Source organism: Sus scrofa, chromosome 13, assembly GCF_000003025.6.
Source record: "Sus scrofa isolate TJ Tabasco breed Duroc chromosome 13, Sscrofa11.1, whole genome shotgun sequence".
Classification (NCBI taxonomy): domain Eukaryota; kingdom Metazoa; phylum Chordata; class Mammalia; order Artiodactyla; family Suidae; genus Sus; species Sus scrofa.
Window position 1 is genome coordinate 77,359,739 of NC_010455.5, and position 21,605 is coordinate 77,381,343.

The 21,605-nt window shown below is 35.3% G+C and overlaps 1 protein-coding gene across 3 annotated transcripts in view; it reads right to left on the minus strand.

The window, feature by feature from the left end:
- The window catches only part of STAG1 (stromal antigen 1), a 541,662-nt gene that overhangs the window by 37,867 nt on the left and 482,190 nt on the right, over positions 1–21,605 (minus strand). For all 3 annotated transcript variants that reach the window (XM_021071121.1, XM_021071122.1, XM_021071123.1), the window contains 2 exons: positions 20,901–20,988; positions 9,138–9,218 (listed from right to left, as the gene is read on the minus strand). In XM_021071121.1, coding sequence (XP_020926780.1) covers positions 9,138–9,218; positions 20,901–20,988 — 169 coding nt within the window. The remainder of the gene's footprint in view (positions 1–9,137; positions 9,219–20,900; positions 20,989–21,605) is intronic.

Sequence of the window (21,605 nt, forward strand, 5' to 3'; positions counted from 1 at the left end):
TTTCATGATAAAAATAGAGCACAAAACTAAACGAGTTATCCAGAATAAGCAAAGAGAGTTACTGACAAAAAAGACCAAGGGATAATGGTACTAGGCCAGAAACTGGCAAACTTTTTGTGTAAGGGGTCAGAGAGTAAGTATTCTAGGCTTTGTGGGTCATAATCTGCCACTGGAGTAAGAAAGCAGCTTCAGCCAGTATATATATGAATGAGCATTAAAACTTTATTTACAAAAACAGGTGTCTGGCCAGATTTGGCCCATGGGCTGTAGCCCATCCAGTTTGTATTGGGCTATAAAGATCATTGGAAGTATAAACTATTTATGTGTACTTAGCATCATCACTAACATATAACGAGGCTCATTAAATTATTCTTTAGCTCAATTAAGTCATTAGTCAAATTAAATATAATAGAAACAGATGCAACTAAATTCATTCACTTGGGACACATCAGAGTGCAAGAGATAAAAAGCCTCACCACTGTGTTAGGGTACACTCTTATATAATACCTTTGAAATTGCTTTCTTGTATTAATGACTGCTACTAGCTTCTCTTTTGAGGGTAAGGAGAGAGTGTGCCATTTCTGTGAATATACAATAAAATAACTATTGGATATTTAAACCCCAAATGTAATACCTAGTTTTCAATGTTGCTGCTGTTCTTGGCGATCTGAATCCCCACCTGCTGACTCCTGCCATTGCCTCAAAGGCTAATCCACTTATGATCCAGGAACCCTTAAGCTGCCTACTGAAGTTCCAAAACATCTTCTGATTTCTTTTCTGTGGTGTACAAAGATGAAGGAAGCTAAAGGAGGAGTCAGAGGAACAGGGGAAAAGTAGTGACTGTTAGGACCAAAGTGAGTGACTTGAATTCCCAAATTTTCCAAAATACAGATGGAAGACAAAATCTACCATGCTGTATTCCAAACCTACACTAGATATCGAGAATGTTTACATACTCCCATAGCCTTACATAATATTTCATTTAGTATTAATATTTGGTTTGGGTAGGGGAGAAGATCAGGAACACACAGAATAGGACTGCAATGTAATGCCATCAAAACAATAGTTATTGTTGACTGAAATGAAAGGTTTATTTTAATCTTCTCAACAACCCTATCCAGCAGTGAATATCACATTAGTGTTCAAATGTGAAGTAACTTGCATACCTTTGTCACAGGTGGTAAGAAATGGCACCAAAATTTGAATTCATATTTGACTACAAAAGACCATCCTCCAATACAAAAAATGCTGGAAATATATCCTATTTATATACTGGAAGATTTTGTTGTTGTTGTTTGTCTTTTTTAGGGCTGCACCCACAGCATACAGAGATTCCCAGGCTAGTGGTTCAATTGGAGCTGAAGTGGCTGGCCTACACCACAGCCACAGCAATGCAGGATCTGAAGTGCATCTGCGACCTACACCACAGCTCATGGCAACACCAGATCCTTAACCCACTGAGCAAGGCCAGGGATTGAACCCGTGTCTTCATGGATACTAGCTGGATTAACCACTGAGTCATGACAGGAACTACAAGATTCTTATATATATATAAATTTGGGTCAGCAACAGTAAGTCATTTAACAAATATCTAGTAATTACAAAATGACCACTGGCGGGGGGGGGGGGCATTTTCAAAGCAAAAAACTTACTATAAAAAACAAAAGTGATTACATTTTTTTTTGGTCTTTTTAAGGCCACACCATGGCATATGCAAGTTCCCAGGCTAGGTGTCGAATGGGAGCTGTGGCCGCTGGCCACAGCCACAGACATGGCAGATCCAAGCCACGTCTGCAAGCGTGTAACACCAGATCCTTAACCCACTGAGACAGGCCAGGAATCCAATCCATGTCCTCATGGATACTGGTTGGGTTTGTTACCACTGAGCCACAATGGAAACTCCCTCTTTAGACATTCTTAATGTTGCTTTAGACCTCTAATAAATTCAGTTAAAACACATTTTTTACATTATAAATAATTGCTATTTAGCATAAATCTTCTTAGCCCTGGCTCATTACTTAATCATGAGGTTTTAATTATCTCAAGGAGTGAGAGTATTTATAAATTAGGTACTTTAAAGATCACTGTCCCTGTGTAAGTAAAAATAGCATCCAACTGGACAGACTAGTGAACCTGAGGAAGCTTTATGCTGTCCCTCAAGGGAGAGAAAGTTATTTCCTGTCAGAAAGCAAGTTCTGAAAGTAGAGGCCCAGGAATAGGGCTGCAAACACGGCATGGAATTCTTAATAGAATGTTGGAATTACAAGTTTAATAAGTTCTTTTCTAAGTTCAACATATTTACTTCTGATTCCCAGAGATTTTTAGAATGTTAAGAGTTAGATAACATTCTGGACAAGTTCAGAATTCAGTATAAAGTCATCTACTTATGTATTCCAGATTTTTTAAACAAAGAATATTCTGAGAGCTGAACAAGAAATGAATATAAAACAAGACTTGGATTTTCTCTCCTAACTTTCCTAGACCAGCCAATCAGGTACTTGAAAGAGTAGGTAATATTAATAGGAGCAAAGCTATCAAAGGATGACTCTGAAGTCATGGACTGATCAAAAGTAAAGGCTTAAAACTAACTAGTTATTAAAGATAGAATTCTCAAGAAATAAAAGATGGGGGAAGATCTAGAAAAAAATGAAGCAAAATGGTTATCCACTACTAAAAATTTATTCCTATGGGGACAGCTATTATTTCTAACTCTTGGCCCCATTCCCTTCCCCCTCAAAGCAGTTAACTCTGCAGATGGAGAGGTATCTATATTTTGCTATTATAGGAATTTGGGGCAAGGCCCTGACTGAGCTATCTCTTTCTTATTCTAAAGGACTGAGAAGGGGAGAGGAAGATGTGTAGACTTTTATGCATTTAAGTCTATTTCCAGTACATTTCTAGGAATCTATGTTTGTCGGAAGAATAGCAAGGTTAAAATAAAGATGTCTCCTCAAGGGGCTTGGCCGACATCAGTCCCATCTTCACCCTAACTTCTCCTTTCTCCAGTTTGTTTGGAGGTAAACAAGCTGAAATTTGCAGAGGAGAACCTTCAGTCAAGAGGGTAATGGAGGAACAGATTTTTCAGTAAACATGCTATACTACTCAATAATTTGACTTGTAGCTCGAGGGATGCAGACTTTCTTTAATTTAAAGACTTAGGAATAAAGCTTGGGTCCAGAATGTAGTTGCCCCATGCTACTCCTACAGCTGCCTAAAATACAAACACGCAGGAGAGAGCACTACAAACTTAAGACTACAGAGAGTAGGGCAGCTCCTCCCAGGAGGAAAAAAAAATTGAGGATAAATTCAAATCCCCAGGCCAAAAAAAGGCAAGAGGGGTATTAGTTTAGCCCTAACTCTTATTTACCTGGCTCTTTAAATGTCTTTGTATATGTCCAGAAGGAGCTGAAGGAAGAAGGATGTTTTCTGCTACAGAGAAGAGAAACTGAAGGCTGCTTCTACAGGACCAGCACTAGGGGGCACCGGAGCAAAGTATACTGAGCATGACCTGTGAGACTGCCAAAGAGCTTCAACTCTGGAAATTAGGGGAACAGAGGAAATACCCATTGGTGAAACCCAGTGCACTTCCATTTCAAATAAAGATCTAATCCTGTTCTTGATACAGTCTTCTCATATACTTCATTTTACAAAGTAGTGTTCACTGTTGAGTTAAATTATAACTTGAATTTAAACTTCAAATATAACTACCATTCATAATTCCCTGAAAGACGGTGTTCATGACAATAGAGAAGAAAAATAAATTTTAGAAAAGTATTTTCTAAAGAGCAATTTGACAATATGTATTAAGCCTCAGAAGTATGTACAATCTTTGACCAAGCAATTTCATTTCTAAGAATAAAAAGATGAAATAATGTAAAACACAGAACAAGCTTTTGCACCAGAATGTCCATCAGAGAATTAATTTTATTTGTTAAAATGTTTACACAACCTAAATATCCAAGAGAGAAGAGTGGTAAAATAAATTACGGTATAGCTACACTATGGACTACCATGCATACATTAAAAATATTATCTATAAACATTTAATAAATGAAGAAAATGTTAATTGAGGAGACACAAATTTATAAATATATCATGATCTTAATAAAGCTGAAAAATATGTAAGAAAAAGTACTAAAAGAAAATATACCAAAATATTAACAGTGATTATCCACAGGTGGTAAGATTTGGATTTTTTTTACTTACACAGTTTTTACAATGAATATGTACTCAAGTAAAAGATCTTAAATTTATGAAAACCACTCTACCATAATATTTTATACCCGAACTAATAAGCATAATTTATTAACTAAAAATGTAAGTGATCTCTTCAGAGATTTAAATGAGTTTCTATAAATATAACAATGAATAGAGAAAAACAGAGCAGTCTGGTGGCTAGCTCCCTCATTAGACAAATGGGTCATTACATATTAATATACTTATTCAACAACAAAAAACAAAATTAATTCATGTAATAAGACTTTCAAATTGTCTCTACATAATCAGTATTACAAATGTTAAATATATAGACACAAGGGTCTGCTGTATTACATTTAAATTTCAGGGAACAAATTAAAGGGGGGAAGAAAAAGAAAAGAGAATTTTAAGTGCATCATTAGCAAAGTCATCCATATACTTTAACTCACTCACTGACATTACAAACTAAGTCATTTAAAATCACAGTAACTTCTCACTTAAATATCTTTAAGGATACAGAATGATGACAGAGAACTGCTATGCGATTTAACTTTTCAATACCTAACTGAAAAGAGGTATTGCTAATTTGTGTTCAGTGAGGAGAAAATTTGTTTTTTACAAAACCCAACCACAACAAAAAACTATAAATGTAGTTGTGTTAAAAGCTTAATAATATAAAATTTTAAAGAGTACTAACAGAAAGACACTAGATTGAGATTCAAGAGACTTGTGGTTTTAGACAAGTCTCAATTTTTATAAGCATTAGGTTCCTTATCTGTAAAATGGGATTACAATAACATCCACTTTACAGGATTATCAAGAATATTTAATTAAATTAGAGCATTTATATTAAAGTGATTAACAAAATGTAAAATATCAACAAGGTAAAAATAATAATGTCTCCTTCTAGGCCTTACCTAAAACAAAAAAGTTTCATCAGATCATTTCCAAATTCTCTTACAGATCTAATATTACATTTACAAACAAGAGAATAATGATGCTACAGCAAATAATACGGAGCATAGCACTTTTCCAGTATTCATCCAAGTCAAACAACTCAGTGAATTATATGTGATAAACCAAAACCTAAGATTAGGATGGAAAAGCAAGGGTTTTTGTATCAGTAGTTTTTAAAAATTAATTTTTGTGATATTAATATCACTGTTAAATATAACCAACAAAAACAACCCCTCAAAGGTATCAAAAGGTATAAAGCGAAAGGTCAATTTCTCTCCTTATGCATGCCCCCAAAGAATTTCTATTTCCCAGAGGTAACCACCGTAAAGATTTTTGGATATTTATCCAGACATCCTTGGTATAACAGTTATTAAGCTCAGCATAGATTGCAGAATTCTAGAGCTGGAAAAGTTTGGCCTAATACAACTTTTAACTTCATAAGAACTTATCTGAAATACAGATAAGTGATTTTTCACTTGTTATTAGTATCTATAAAGCCCTTTACAACTGATAAAGAGCTTTGATATAAATTATGTTTTAAAATTATTTGAGTGACTTGTCTCAAGGTTATTTATACAAGTTAATGATATGGCTGAGACTATATTTAGGAAGTTGGTATCCTATCAAGTGAGATGCTAATAATATAGATCATATGTGTACAAAGCTTATACTTGTGGCTTTTAAATTTTTAGAGATATCCTACATCACAAAGGGGATTAGAGAGTTTGGCAATTCTTTACCTTCTGACTACTATAAGTAAGAATCATTAAAATAATTGTTTTAAAAGGAGGAATATTAGCAATGAAACAACATTAATTTTTTTTTTTTTTGGCTGTGCCTGCAGTATACAGAAGTTCCGGACCAGGGACCAAACCAGTGCCAGAGCAGCAACCTGAGCCACTGCAGTGACACCAGATCCTTAAACCATTGAGACACCAGGGAACTCCCAAAGCATTAATTTTTAAAGTTTGCATGGATCCTGAAGATTAATGTTTTTCAAGATTATCACTTTGAGAGAACCACTTTTAAACTATAGACACAAGTGATATATGATTACTGAGTACACTTTGGTTCACAAAAAATACCAATAACTTCAAAGTGAGAAGAAATAACCAGAGAAACACCTAAGTCAGGAGAATTTCACATGTGATATAAATGCACATAAAATTATAAATAGAAATCAACTGAACCATAAAGCAGGTAAAAGATACTCTGGCATTCTTTCTGGACTAAAGAATATCAGTGCTGGCCTCAAAATCTGCACTGCCACTGGGGCAATGACAACTACAAATTCTGTAGTACAATTTTTATTGGGAGAATTTACCAGATGAAAATTAAACAGAAAGGCAGGACTCTCAGAATAATTCTATTTTAATAGGAAAAATACTGAAAATCTTCAAAGAGGTAGGTCCAAAAGAGAGATTCTCACTCTAATTATGGAATCTAGTTGTAAAAGGACAAAATGTAAATTAAATTTAATGGAGGAAATAACCACTCATTATGCTAAAGTTTTAGGCTAGTAAATATTCCAAAGTTACTAAAATGCAATTACCAACATTCAGCTAAAATACAAGTAACTCAGATAACCAAAATGATCTCAGTGGGAAAAAACTGAATACAAAAATCAACCTGGTGAAAAAAATCAGAATAACATTTTGTATACATATAAGCTCTTGCTTTCGAATTTTATTTTATTTATTTTTTGTACTTTTTAAGGCTGCACCCATGGCATATGGAAGTTCCTGGGCTAGGGATCCAATTGGAGCTGCAGCTGCCGGCCTACACCACAGCCACAGGAATGCAGGATCCAAGCAGCGTCTGTGACCTACACCACAGCTCACAGCAATGCCAGATCTTTAATCCACTGTGTGAAGCCAGGGATCAAACCTACATACTAGCTGGGTTTGATACTGCTGAGCCATAATACTAACTCCTCATATTTTATTTCTTTGGTTTTTTTTTTCAAGGCCACACCTGCAGCACATGAAAGTTCCCTGGCTAGGGGTTGAATCAGAGCTACACCTGCCAGCCTATGCCACAGCTAAATCAGTGCTGGATCTGAGCTGTGTCTGTGACCTCCGTCACAGCTCAGGGCAATGCTGGATCCCCAACCCACTGAGCAAGGCCAGGGATTGAACCCTCATTCTCATGGATGATAGTCAGATTCTTTTCCACTGCTCCACAATAGAAACTCCCAGGAACTCATCAAATTTTAAATTATTTATACCCCATCTCCTTTAATCTTATACTAAAGAACATTTCATAAAAAATGAAAATGTAATACAGTTTTAAAGTGGTTTTTGTTACCAATAAAAGGTTTACTTTTTGTTTTTTAAGACTGAAGTTATTAATAAAATAGGAAAAACCTAAGCTAACCAATACATAACTGTCCTTTTAACCGAAAATGAACAAAACCCCCAACTACCTCCAAAGGCACAGAAATCCTCAAATTATTAATTAGAAAGGACAAAAAGAACAAAAATTTCTTTCTTTGAGAAAAGACTACTTCATATCAAGCAGGTGATTCTATATGGAAATGTATTAGTGTTCTTTAAGTTGAATCACTTCTGTTTTACTCCATATCAAGCAGGTGACTCTATATGGAAATGTGTTAGTGTTCTTTAAGTTGAATCACTTCTGTTTTTTAAGTTGAGGATACATATATATCATAGTATTTTTATTTGGTTTATCAAGTGTTTGCTCTTTAATTATATGTTTAAGCCTCTCTGGCTTCATAAGACAACTGTAACATTTGTTTTATATTTATTGCATGTAACTGCAACATATAAAATTTTTTTTTAGTCTGATTTCTCTTCATGGTTCTATTCATGGTTAATGGTTTTCTTTATAGCAAAATTGTTTTTTACTATGAGCTCATTTTTCTTAAAGCTTTATGGAAAATTCTTTGAGACAAGTTCCTTTAGAATGGATTTATATTCGATTCTGTTATGTGCTTGGAGACACCACCACTATATAACATTTTACTTAAATAAAAATCTTAATTTTTCTGTGTGTGTGGTTTTTTTTTTGGGGGGGGGGTGCGCAGGGCTGTGCCCAGGGCATGCAGAAGCTCCTGGGACAGGGATCGAACCCAGGCCACAGCACTGACAACACTGGGTTCTTAACCCACTGAGCCACCAGGGAACTCCTTTTTTCTTTTTTTTAAATGGACCACAGAAATAGTATGAATTTAACATGGAAACCTATGTAGAAGCTAGTTCATGGTTAAAAACTGTCATGGAGACTTATTTTCTTCCCTTTAATTAATGACAAACATTAAGCCAGGCTGTTTTCCTTCTATTCCCCCATGAATGGAACTGGTATGGGTTTATTTCTAATTTATCCTCATGTTGGGAGTAGCTCTTTAGAATCCCAACTTTATTAGGGAGATATGTTACCTATCAGACATTTCTCCTTGGAAGGGCCTTAGCATTTGTCTAGATTAGAAAATATCCTTAAGGTTTCAGTACTCTGACTCTCTTGGATCCTAGTTTCACTTAACCATTGGTTTGAATTTTCTCTTTTGCTTTGCATAGTCATGGATAGATTAAAAATTAAAATATAATTTTTTAAATGCAATATTATAAGACATTTAAAAATAGAATGTTGTTAATTTGGGCCCCAAGCTGCTATGATGCCAGAACTGAAAGCTACATACTATTATTGTCTTTCAGTATTATTCTTTTTCACAGGACATCACCCATCAGAGCTCTTGTGGTTTCAGCTACAGTTATTTCTTATAATAATTTAAACTTTGTGTATATAAACAACTCTGTGTTTATTACTCAAAAAACTGTTTATCTTCCAAAGGAGTAAAATATACTTACAGGATAAAGCAAGAATTGATAACAATAATTATTATATATTTTATTAAAAATTATAATTTATTATAATAATTGATAAAATAAACTATTAAACAATGAGTTAAAGAAAGTTATTTTGTTTTAGTAATAACCCTTCTGCCTACAGAAACTCTTACTTACTTTGGAAGGAGAACCATCAGTAATTTTCACCAACTGCCAAAGAATCGAGTAATGGGAACACTGCAGTGCCTGTACGACTATCTGTATCAAATAAAAAATTCAAACAAATGAGACATAATTTACGTTTGCACATTAAGAGAAAAACATTTATCAGTTTTTATCTTACAATAAGATTTCAAATCCAAATTTTTATACAATTAATGGGAATGTATAAAAGAATAGTTAAAAAAAGACAAACCAACATACCAATCTAGAGAATAGAGATATAATGTGTCTTGATAAACATGGATCCAAATGACAATATGCTTTAAAGAAAAATGGACTGTTATGAATACTTTGCCTTAGATTTTTAAGGGGAAATTTAAAAAACTGTTTTTATCCAAATTTTATACTGAAATAGTTATTTTGTTTTAAATAATTTTTAATATGGACTATAACACTCAGACAGAAATGTACATAAAACAAACAAAATTTAATGACTGAAATATATGAAGAAAATCCAGTGTCACAGATTAGTCTCCAGGGATAAACGTGGATATTCTTTGATATGACACCAACATTCCAATTTACATCTGTGAGAGAATTAGAATAAATAAAACAAATGACATCTCCCTCTTATTATGAAAATAGTGTGAGATTATGAGCCTGGCTTGGAAATCCTCCAGGGTCTCGGGACCACACTTTGAGAATCACTGCTGTAGGAAAAGGATTGCTGGGTCAAATAAGGTGTATTTATAGTAGATAGTGCCAAACTTTTGTCCAAAGTGACTGTAATAGTCTTTGACAGTTCTTGTAGCTCCATGTTTTTACCAATATGTGATATCATCAGATGTTTTAAATCTGGTGATTTGATTATGTATGAATACTACCTTAATGTGGTATTTATTTAATTACCAACGGAGATGAGCACCTTTTCATTTTTTTTTTAAAGTGGCATTGAATTCCTATTTTGTGAAATGTTTATCCCTATTTTTCATTAAAAATTTTTTTTTTTGTCTTTTTATCTTTTCCAGGGATGTCCCCGCAGCATATGGAGGTTCCCAGGCTAGGGGTCGAATCGGAGCTGTAGCCCCTGGCCTGTAGCCCCTGGCCTATGCCAGAGCCACAGCAACGCGGGATCCAAGCCGTGTCTGCACTCTACACCACAGGTCACGGCAACGCCAGATCCTTAACCCACTGAGCAAGGCCAGGGATTGAACCTGCAACCTCATGCTTCCTAGTCAGATTCGTTAACCACTGAGCCACGACAGGAACTCCAATATCCTAATTTTTCAAAAAGACAAATAGAAGAATTTGGGAAAATAAAAACTGATTAAGAAATCATAATAAAAAAATTTCATTTTGGACAAGTCTTTTACTACATTTGTGTTTGTATACATGGTACATCTTTACTGCAATAAAACATCTGATAATATAATATTCCATTATTATAGTATTTCTATTATTTTCCACTCGATTAAACCAAGAACTGTAAAAATGCATCTATTTAGAGAATAAATCAAAAGAGAAATCAGTAATTGGAATGCTTCAGGAAGGAATATTAGCTGGTTTTACTTTAAAAATTTCATATTTCAGATCACACAAGCAAAAGATATTTCCAGTGCACCTACTTGGCACTGAAAATAACTCATTAGAATCAGAAGGGTGAGTGGCGTTGCTTTTCATGTAATACTATTGAGGTGTCGGGGTTTTATTAAACATAATAACTAAATGATTGATTCATGTCAGAATGCCAGAAATAAGACCAATGAAACATTGTCATCTTATGAACATTAACGCTAAAGAAATCATCTTACTATACTTAGGAGATACTCAATACAATATGCCTCTGATCTTGAGACACCTTTTGCTAATCTCTAATTTATAACAGAAAGTACTAAAGTAGTAAAGTGGTTTATATGAAAGAAAAAGATTTAAAACTTTTTACTGAATTTGAAACAACGTGCCTTGTTAAATTACTAGAACAGTGATATACAAATTAATATTAATCAAAAGAAAATTAAGGGACTTCCCATCATGGCTTAGTGGTTAACGAATCCAACTAGGAACCATGAGGTTTTGGGTTCAATCCCTGGCCTTGCTCAGTGGGTTGAGGATCTGGCGTTGCCCTGAGCTGTGGTGTAGGTTGCAGACACAGCTCAGATCCTGCATTGCTGTGGCTCTGGCGTAGGCTGGTGGCTACAGCTCTGATTTGACCCCTAGCCTGGGAACCTCCATATGCCGCGGGAACGGCCCTAGAAAAGACAAAAAAAAAAAAAAAAAAAAAAAAAAAGAAAAAGAAAATTAAGAAAAGAAAGAAAGTAATGTTGAAGAACTGCTCTATTTTGGCTATATTTAACCTAATCATCAAAATATCACTTCCTTTCTTTCTACATTTCTATTGACATATATATTAGGAATTATTTAAAATGTGTTCCAAAGTTGCACACAAGTTTCTTAGACATGGTTATGAGAGAAGAGAGATATCTGGTTGCTTCAATGCCTATTATGACTTCCAATAGAGAATCCTCATTTTAATTTTAATGTATTGATGTTCATCATAAGTTTACTTTAAAAGGGCTCCAATGCATTATTTTAAAATAAAAAGCCCACTCTCATTGACTGGGAAGCTTTTTGCTTTCTCACAGGTATAATTATATAACAATATAGCCGAACACAATTCAAAAGAAATTCAGAATTCTTCCTTCCAGGCTTTGTATCAGTCATATTGATTTTACCTTCCATACTAGCAATGTTATCCTAATTTGTTCAAAAGTCATTTATCTAGCAAATTCAAGAAGAACAAGCAATAAAAAACTGAAAAAGCCAAAAGAGATTATTCTAACCTATGAGAAGCACAGTCTTTATGCCTTTTCTTGACTAATGTTGCTCTGACCTCGAGAGGATCTTCAAGGTGTATTGTACACTTCTGGGACAAAAAACAGTTAAGAAGTAGGGCTGCCTTCTCCATCTCTTCCTCCTCTATCTGCCATCAGGATAACAATACCCTAGGAGAGCAGGGTCCCTGAATGACTTGGCAGCGCAGCAACAGCCCACTTCCTTTAATTGTGCTTTATGGTTATAGAAATGAGAAATAAATTTCTATTGTGTTAAGCCACTGAGATAGAGATTAATCTATTATAGCTGTTATCATTACCTTAACCAACAAATTCCTTTTTATTAACCCCTTTTATTTCTTTTTTGGCCTCTCCAAGGCACATGGAATTCCCTCGCCAAGGATCAGACTGGAGCCGGAGCTGCAACCTACATGGCAGTGTGGTAATGCTGGATCCTTTAACAAACTGTGCAGGTTGGGGGATCAAACCTGTGTCTTGGCACTGCAGTGCTGCTGATCTGGCTGTGCTACTGCAGGAACTCTGCCCTTTTTCTTTCTTTCTTTTTTTTTTTGTCTTTTCCCATTTCTAGGGCTGTTCCCACGGCATGTGGAGGTTCCCAGGCTAGGAGTCAAATCAGAGCTGTAGCCGCCTGCCTACGCCAAAGCCACAGCAACGTGGGATCGGAGCCGTGTCTGCAACCTACACCACAGCTCACGGCAACACCAGATCCTTAACCCACTGAGCAAGGCCAGGGAGAGAACCCAAAACCTCATGGATCCTAGTCAGATTTGTCAACCACTGAGCCACGACGGGAACTAATCTGCCCTTTTTCCTAATAATTACTTTTACGTATTTAAAGGAGTTAGCTCATTATCTTTGATTAACATTGAATCAATAACAATCATTCAACCTGAAGCTAATGATATATCTTGAAGATGGAACTGAATTATTACATGTAAGTAAAGGCCAAGAGATAAGCTCTTAGAATGTTTAAGTTTAGGAGTTCCCTGGTGGCTCAGCAGGTTAAGGGCCTGGTGTTGCACTGCTGTGGTATAGGTTGGATCCCTGGCCCAGGAACTTCCACATGCTATTGTGTGGCCAAAATACCCAAACCAACCAACCAAACAAAAAAGAATGTTTGTTTAGAACAACTGAATTTGCCTGATAATAAAATCTGATAAGAGACCAACAGGAAAAAATGATTATGCATATGTAAATATGCATGTGTAGATACATGTTATCTACACATACAGGATAAGTTTAAAGTTCTGAAAATCCACATGGTTGGGATAAATTTGAGCTCTGACTGAAGGGGAAGAAGGATCAAATATTTTCGTGGACAGTGCATGATAGAAGAGTGTTAATTCACTTTTATTTAACAATAATAGTCTATTTCTGATATCCAAAATTAGTCTTTATCACATTTAGACTAGGTTAATGTGAATGACAATTATATCCCCTAAAAGAGTCTTTAGGTACAAATTACAGTTTCACCAAAAAGGCTGTAAGACTGGCAAATAAGTACATGCAAAGATGTTCAATATCATTAGCATGAAGGAAATATACATTAAAAGCACAGCGAAACACCACTACATATCTACTAGGACAACTAGAGTAAAAAACACTGACAATATCAAGTGCTGATGAGGATGCAGAACAACTGGAACTCTTATACATCACTCACAGAAATGCAGAATGGTACAGCCACTCTGGATAACTGTTCGGCAGTTTCTAATTAAGTTAACCATACACTTACCATAAGGGCCAGCAATTACACTCTTGGGCATTTACTTTAGAGAAATGAAAACACAGTTCAAACAAAAGACTGAACACAAATATTCATAGCACTCTTCATTGTGATAGCCAAAAGATGGAAACAATCCACATTGTCTTTCAATAAGTGAATGGATAAACTGTAGCATTTCTAAAAAATGGAATACAACTGAGCAGTAAAGACAAAGCAACTAGTGAGTCACATAACAGCTTGAATTAATCTCAAAGGCATTATATTCAGGTTTATATACTCTTTAATTCCATTTATTTGGAAATCTCAGAAAGACAAAGCTATAGTGATGGAGAAAGATGATTGGTTTTGACGGGTTGTAGATGGTATAAGCATATGACTATAAAGATATAATATGAAGTGTAGAGGATGATAAAACTGTTCTGCATCCTGACTGTGGTGGTGACTACATAAATATGTATATGTCAAAATTCATAACTTTATATAAGGAGATCAAATCAGTTTTTCGGTATAAATAATTAAAAATAATAATTGATATGGCAAAGAGTTTGCAGTAATACTTTTATTGAGAAAATGCTAAGCAAAAACAGTAAAGCAAATCATAGCAATATAAAGTAACAATTCTTTAATAAAAAGGAAAGATTCCTAAATCTTTGGAATGTGCTTTGGGAATGAGATCATCTGCTGTGTTGTATTACCAACAGTCATACTATACTAAAGATTAAAAAAAAAAAATCATTACAAGATAGATCAACTCAGGTAAAAAAAAATTCCAACAGTAAAAGGTTTTACATTTAGGTTCATGGCCTATTTTGAATTAACTTTGTATATGGTGTGAATATGGATTAAGGTCCATTTTTTGCATATAAATATCCAACTATTTCAGCATTATTTGTTGAAAGATCATCCTTTCTCCAAAGAACTGCGTTAGTACCTTTGTCAAAAATCAATTGGCCATTCATGTGTGGATCCACATCTAGATTCTCCTTTGGTCTATGTCTATCCTTTCTTCAATATTACACTAAATTACTGTTCACAGTCTTAAAATTAGGTAGTATAAATCTTCTAATTTTTTTTTTTTCAAAATTCTTTTGGTTATTTTAATTCTTCTGCCTTTCCATATAAATTTTAGAATAGTTGTCAATTTTCTACAAGAAATCCTGTGGAGGATTTTAACTAGAATTATGTTAAATCTAAGATCAGTATGAGCAAAACTGACATGTTAAAAATACTGAGACTTCTAATTCACAAACATGGTATATCTTCATTTATTAAAATTTTGATTTCTTTCATTAGGCTTTTATAGCTTTCAGCATATATACATCTTGCACATATTTTGTTAGATTTATTTCTAGGGTTCATGAGTAAACAACTGGGGGGTTTGTCTTAAAAATTTTTACTTATTTACTTTAAAAAAGACTTTTTTTCCTTTTTAGGGCCACACCTACGGCATATGGAAGATCCCTGGCCAGGGTTCAAACCTGAGCTGCAGCTGCTGGCCTACGCCACAGCCACAGCAACATACTATATGAGCTGTGTCTCTGACCTATACAATACCTCAAGGCAACGCTGGATCCTTAAGCCACTGAGCAAGGCCAGGGTTTTAACCCTCATCCTCATGAATACTAGTTGGGCTTGTTACCACTGAGGCACAACGGGAATTCACCAAAAAATTTTTTTTGGCCGCCACATGCAGTGGCGTCATGCGGGATCTCAGTTCCCAGGCCAGGGATTGAACCCGGCCTATAGCAGTGAAAGCACTGAGTCCAAACTACTAGACCAACAGGGAACTCTCCCCTTATTTTCTTTCTTATTCAAGTGTAGTTGATTTACAATACTGTATTTGTTTCAGGTGTACAACACAGTGATTCGACATTTTTCTAGCTTACGTTCCATTTAAAATTATTACAAAACACTGGCTGTACTTCTGTGCTGTATCCTTGTTGTTTATCTATTTTATACATAGCAGTTTGTATCTCTTAATCCCCTACCCTTATCTTGCCTTGCCCCTCCCCTCGTCCCTTTCCCACTGGTAACTGCTAGTTTGTTCTCAACATCTGAGTCTTAACCGGTTTTTCAACTTAAAAAAAAATAGGAGTACATGGTAAAATATCCAACAGCCCAAGTTTCTTAACCACTACAAATCTCTAGTTTTCCACCAAAGCCACTGTTAACAATTTCTTATGTATCATCCCAGAAATAAGTCTGTCATTTAAAAGGTATGTATACAGATCTTATCACCATTTATATATATATACTGTTTTGCTCCTTGCCTTTTCCATTAAATTTCTTCTCACATAGAATATATGATATCAACTCCACTCTTTTATTTATAGCTGCATAGCATTGCGCAGAATTAAAACAATCCTGCCATAGCTAACCAGTCCTCTGTTGATGGATATTTAGATTATTTCAACTTTTATTTTTTTATTTTTTTGTCTTTTCTAGGGCTGCTCCCACGGCAAATGAAGGTTCCCAGGCTAGGGGTCTAATCGGAGCTGCAGCCGCTGGTCTACACCAGAGCCACAGCAACGCCAGATCTGAGCTGAGTCTGCAAACTACACCACAGCCCACGGCAACGCCAGATCCTTACCCCACTGAGCAAGGCCAGGGATCGAACCTGCAACCTCATGGTTCCTAGTCAGATTCCTTAACCACTGCGCCATGAGGGGAACTCCTCAACTTTTATTTTTATTTTATTTTTTTGCTTTTTAGGGCTGCACCAACGGCATATGGAAGTTCCAAGGCTAGGTGTTGAACTGGAGCTACAGCTGCTGGCGTACACCACAGTCATAGCGACATGGGGCCTGAACCGCGTCTGTGACCTATACCACAGCTCACGGCAAGAGCAGATCCTTAACCCACTGAGCGAGGCCAAGCATTGAACCCACAACTACATGGATACTACTTGGATATGCTTCCACTGCACCACAATGGGAACTCCTAGATTATTTCAACTTTTAACTTTTTTATAAATAATTCTGCAATGAACATCTTTTTACCTACATCTTTGTATATGTGCCCAAGTACATATTCATAGTCTAAATTCCTGGAATTACAAATGCTCAATGAAGGATACATTCACTTTAAATTTTGGTAGAGACTGACAAATAACCCTCTAAAAGGATTATACTAATTTATTCTCACAGGGGTATTTGAAAGTACACAAATATTAAAAAAAAAATGAAAACAACCAAACAACTCCATTAAGTTTTCTGATGCATACATATGTTGAGAATTATTGGAACAGAACCTAGATTGGACAGAGGGTAAAACTGGGGTTACTGAGACAGCCAGTTACTACCATGATCCACAGAGAAAATATGAAAAATTAAACTAAGGAAATGGTAGCAGGGCTGGAAGAACAATGGCAAGAAGAGAGATTAAGGAGGCAGAATTTTTAAAAAGATCAAAAGTCTCTTCAGATTAAACACGACTTCTAATATATCCTTATACCCTCAGGGCCTGACATTCAAACACATTTTTGGTCAATAACGACCATATGTGTGTGTGTGTGTGTGTGTGTGTGTGTGTGTGTGTGTGTGTGTGTTTGGGAGAGAGGTGGTTGTGAAGAAGTCCCAAAAGATATGATATGGCATGCCTAGGAATAGTCAGAAGTGGGTAACTGAAATAATTTCTAAGCCCAGACAAAGAAATAGTGTGTAGTCTACCAAGGACAGCATGACTTCTAGAGAAAACAAGACCTCACTATTTATATAGTAAGCTTTATTATGATCGAGAACAATAGCTTGATAAAATTAAACTCAACCCCTGTATCATGTTCTGCCTAAAGAAATTTATTGATTTCCAGTTCACGATGACTGATTAAATACCAGAATCTAATTTTTCAATTCTCACTGAAAAAACATAGAAGTTTGGAAAAAATAAACACACAAAATTGGACTGTGATGACCATTGTACAACTATAAATTCATTGAGTAATAAAAAAATAAACACACAAAATAGTAAGAGTTTAATATGGGGCAAAAATCTGAAGGCATGGGACACTATAAATAGTAGTAGCAAATTAGCAGCAGAAAATTTGAAAATGCACTGAAAAGAGTTTAAAACCTTGGTTTAAGCGCGTATGCAATAGTTATGAGACCTCAGGCAAGTTATTTAATCTCTTTATGCTTCAGTTTTGTAATCAATAAAATGAGAATAATGATATATATCTCATAGGGCTATCATGAGGCTTCAACAAATGTATGCATATAGACTCATACCTGGTACATAATAAGTACAAAACATAAGTTTTCTATTATTGATGCCTTGATAGGCCCAAAGTTACTTCTTCTTTTCTGATTTCTAAAGTAAGCCTCAATATCCAAACCAATCCATCCACAGCTGTTTCTGGGGTGGTTTTTAAAGGAGCTGCAACAGAAGGATGAGGCTTTCCCTTTTTCCAAAAAATAAAAGCATAAAAAAAAAAAAATCTGTGCAGCCAATGACTATCTTTTATGTAGAAAAAGCAAAATGGATATTTTATTCATCCTTTTAGTAAACAGACAAACTTTTCTCAACATTTGTACAGTTCTGAAAAAATCTTGGTCACCAAAAATGTTTTATCTGTGAATTTAGCAATTGCTAGGCTCCAGTTAGGGGGGCTGGGGTCTCACTTTCTTCCAGAAATGTGAGTTTCACTGGAAGTGAAGGGGCAGGAATGACTGGACTGTCCACCACGCCAGCCCTATCCACCTGTGGTTCTGGCCAGGGAGCAAGCCGGGAAGTGCCCTGGCACCTGCACAGATTGATCCTTTGCTTGAGTTTCATGTGGAAAACAGATGCTTAGAACTGTAGACTACCACGCAACGGGAAAGGCTTAATATCTACTCCAATGGGTTTCCAGTTCAGTTTGAAGTCAATCGAATTTTTGTATTTTCAGTGTCTCCTTGATTGGTTTTGCTAGTAATTCTGTAAATTGTACATTTGCAATATGAGCTTTTTTTCCTTTTGTACAATTTGAAACTTTTCGATAATTCAACTTAAAAAATTATTTTAACAATAGCTTGATTTTTTTAAACTGTGGTTTTACATGTTCTACCATAATAGTTAAAACAGTTCTGGCATGAGAAAAGATAAATCATGGAAAGAGGAAGGAAAAAAAGAATTGTTAATTCTGAAGAGTGGGTCTGTGAAACTTGAAATGGTTACCATCGAAAATGAATAGTCAAGCATTTATGGACAGTATACAGTTCCCCCAAATAGTAAGTTTTAAGGTTATCTTCAAAAATGTTGAACATCACTGAGCGTTAACAATAGCAAATATTTTGGTAGTTCTTTAATATCCTTGCTCTAAAGGGGTATTTTCTTGGATTCTAAACGAAAGGAATAGAGTTAGAATCTAAAAAAGCAAGCTTTTGTGGGTCCTATGAAGAAATGGTTGAATTCAGTCAGGGCTTGGATTTTCAGTACCGGGTATCTAAAGAGATGGTTCTAAGAGCTGCTAAATGGTAAATAATCTCTAATTGCTTAAACGAATAAGAGTACAATCTACCAGTGCAAATCGCATACACATGATTAAAGTTTCCAAGGAGTTCCCATCGTGGCTCAGTTGTAATGAACCTGAATAGTATCCACGAGGATGTGGGTTCAATCCCTGGCCTTGCTCAGTGGGTTAAGGATCCAGCATTGCCATGACCTGTCGGGTAGGCTGCAGACAGATGTAGCTCGGATCCTGCATTGCTGTGGCTATGGCGCAGGTAGGCAGCTACAACTCTGATTTGACCCCTAGCTTGGGAACTTCCTTATGTTGCAGGAGCAGCCCTAAAAAGAGAAAAAGAAAAAGAATGTTCCCAAGAAGTTAACAAAGGTAAAGCAAATCTCATATAAATATGTTCTCTTACTCAAAGAAATTAAAGGGGTAAATGATACATATGCAGTAAAAATAATTAACAGAAAACTGACAAAACCACAAAAGACAACATTGTGAGACTGAAACAAATCAGATCTAAGACAATAAATGATGGTATGGTGAATTAAAAATAAATTTAAATATAGTTGTAATTTCCAGATGAAATGGAAAGTGCTACTCTTATTCTCGTCATGAGGAAAATGAAACCAAAAAAAGAATATCCTAAACTCTATCATTCCCCTTTAAACTTTGAAGCACAGCTTTGCACAGCAATTACAGTTGGCTACTGAAAAGTTTGAGATGGAGAGAGATAAAAGTTGAAGAGTCAGCAATAAATGGAAGAAAAACAACAAGGTCATATATTTAGCCTTTCCCCACAAACTACAATAAAAACACCTAACAGAATCAGGGACATGTGTTATTAAGAGAGACTACAAAGTAGAGATTAAAGACATGAATTAAGGCAACTTAAAAGAGTTAATCATCAATAATAAAGCAATGCTTCTGGGATTAATTTTTAATGTAAAATTAAAAATTTGTTATACCTATTGATTTTTTTTGCTTTAGTATAATGAAGTACCATCTAAGCATTCCATATTACTAAAATGGGAATGGATGAGTTCACCTCTAAGCACCATCTGTACCTAACTATGCGGGTTGGTATTTTAGTCTACATGAATGAATGTCTGCAATATACAAAATAACCCTTAATTCTTAACAAAATACTGTTATTGTTAATAAGCAATAATTACAATTGTTAATTAATAATTAGCAACTTAATTCTCATACAGAATTATTATATTCTCAATTCTGTGTATGATAACTAAGTTGACTATTCTCTCTTTCAGACTAGAGAAAGTTTGTTGAATTCCTGCCCTTCCCATGCCAACTTATAAATGAATGCAAAAAAGTCTAAAATCTGCTAAAGGCCTCCACACTTATTTAGCTATGATTCTACTGCAAAAGACTAAGCCATTATATAAGGCTGTACAATACCTAGGACAATGACTGACAAAGAGCCATAATCAGAAATCTTCATTATATTAAATTGATGTTTTGAAATTGCTATTGTAGTTATTAATGGTAGTTTTCCTAAAAGAGTAATAATGTTTACCTCGCAGTTAAATATTAATATTAAACTTTTGCTACATTATAAAGGTTTTCTATTTTTTTCTGCTAAAATCTGAAGATACACTATACCTATCCATAACATTCAATAATTCTCAAAGGAGGCAGCTGCCGTTAAGAATTATCAACTGCTTTCTATCAAAGGCTTTTGAAAATCATACATGATCTCAGAAAAGCTTAGCTTTCTAAAATGACAAAAAGGAGTATCAATGAACTCCTACCTGTTCTGGCATAGCTCCATGTTCAATTCCAGTCTTCAATAATCTGTAGCAATTACCAAACAGATCCCATTTTGTGAGATCATGAGCACTAAAACAAACAAAAATGCATTAACTTTATTCTAGAGTGGAAGAAAACTGAAATTCTTTGAGTTCAGTTTCAATGGGGGAAGAATAAAGTAACTTCATTTTTTAGTAGAACTGAAAAAGATCCCTAAGGAAATGTTAAAGTCCCTAAGCTTAGAAAGAAAAAGAGAGAGTGAAAAAGAGAGAAAGAGAAAGAGAGAGAGAGAAAGAAAGAAAAAGAAAAAACAGGAAAGGGGGGAATGAGAGGGGGAAGTAGAAGAGAGAGGTGGATAGAGAAAGAGAGTGCAAACTGATACTCATTCATTCATTCATTAAGAGAAATCCACAACAATAAAACTGCCTATGTTTAAGTGAAAGTTACCATTTCTTTCTAGATTTTTTTTCTTTTGCTTTTTAGGGCCACACCTGTGGCACATGGAAATTCCTAGGCTAGGGGCTGAATTAAGGCATCAGCTGCCGGGCTATACCACAGCCACAGCAGCACAGGATCCGAGCCCTGTCTTCGACCTATATCATAGCTCATGGCAACACCAGATCCTTAACCCACTGAGTGAGGCCAGGGATTGAACCCTCATCTTCACGGATACTAGTTGGCTTCTTAACCCTTTGAGCCACAAAGGG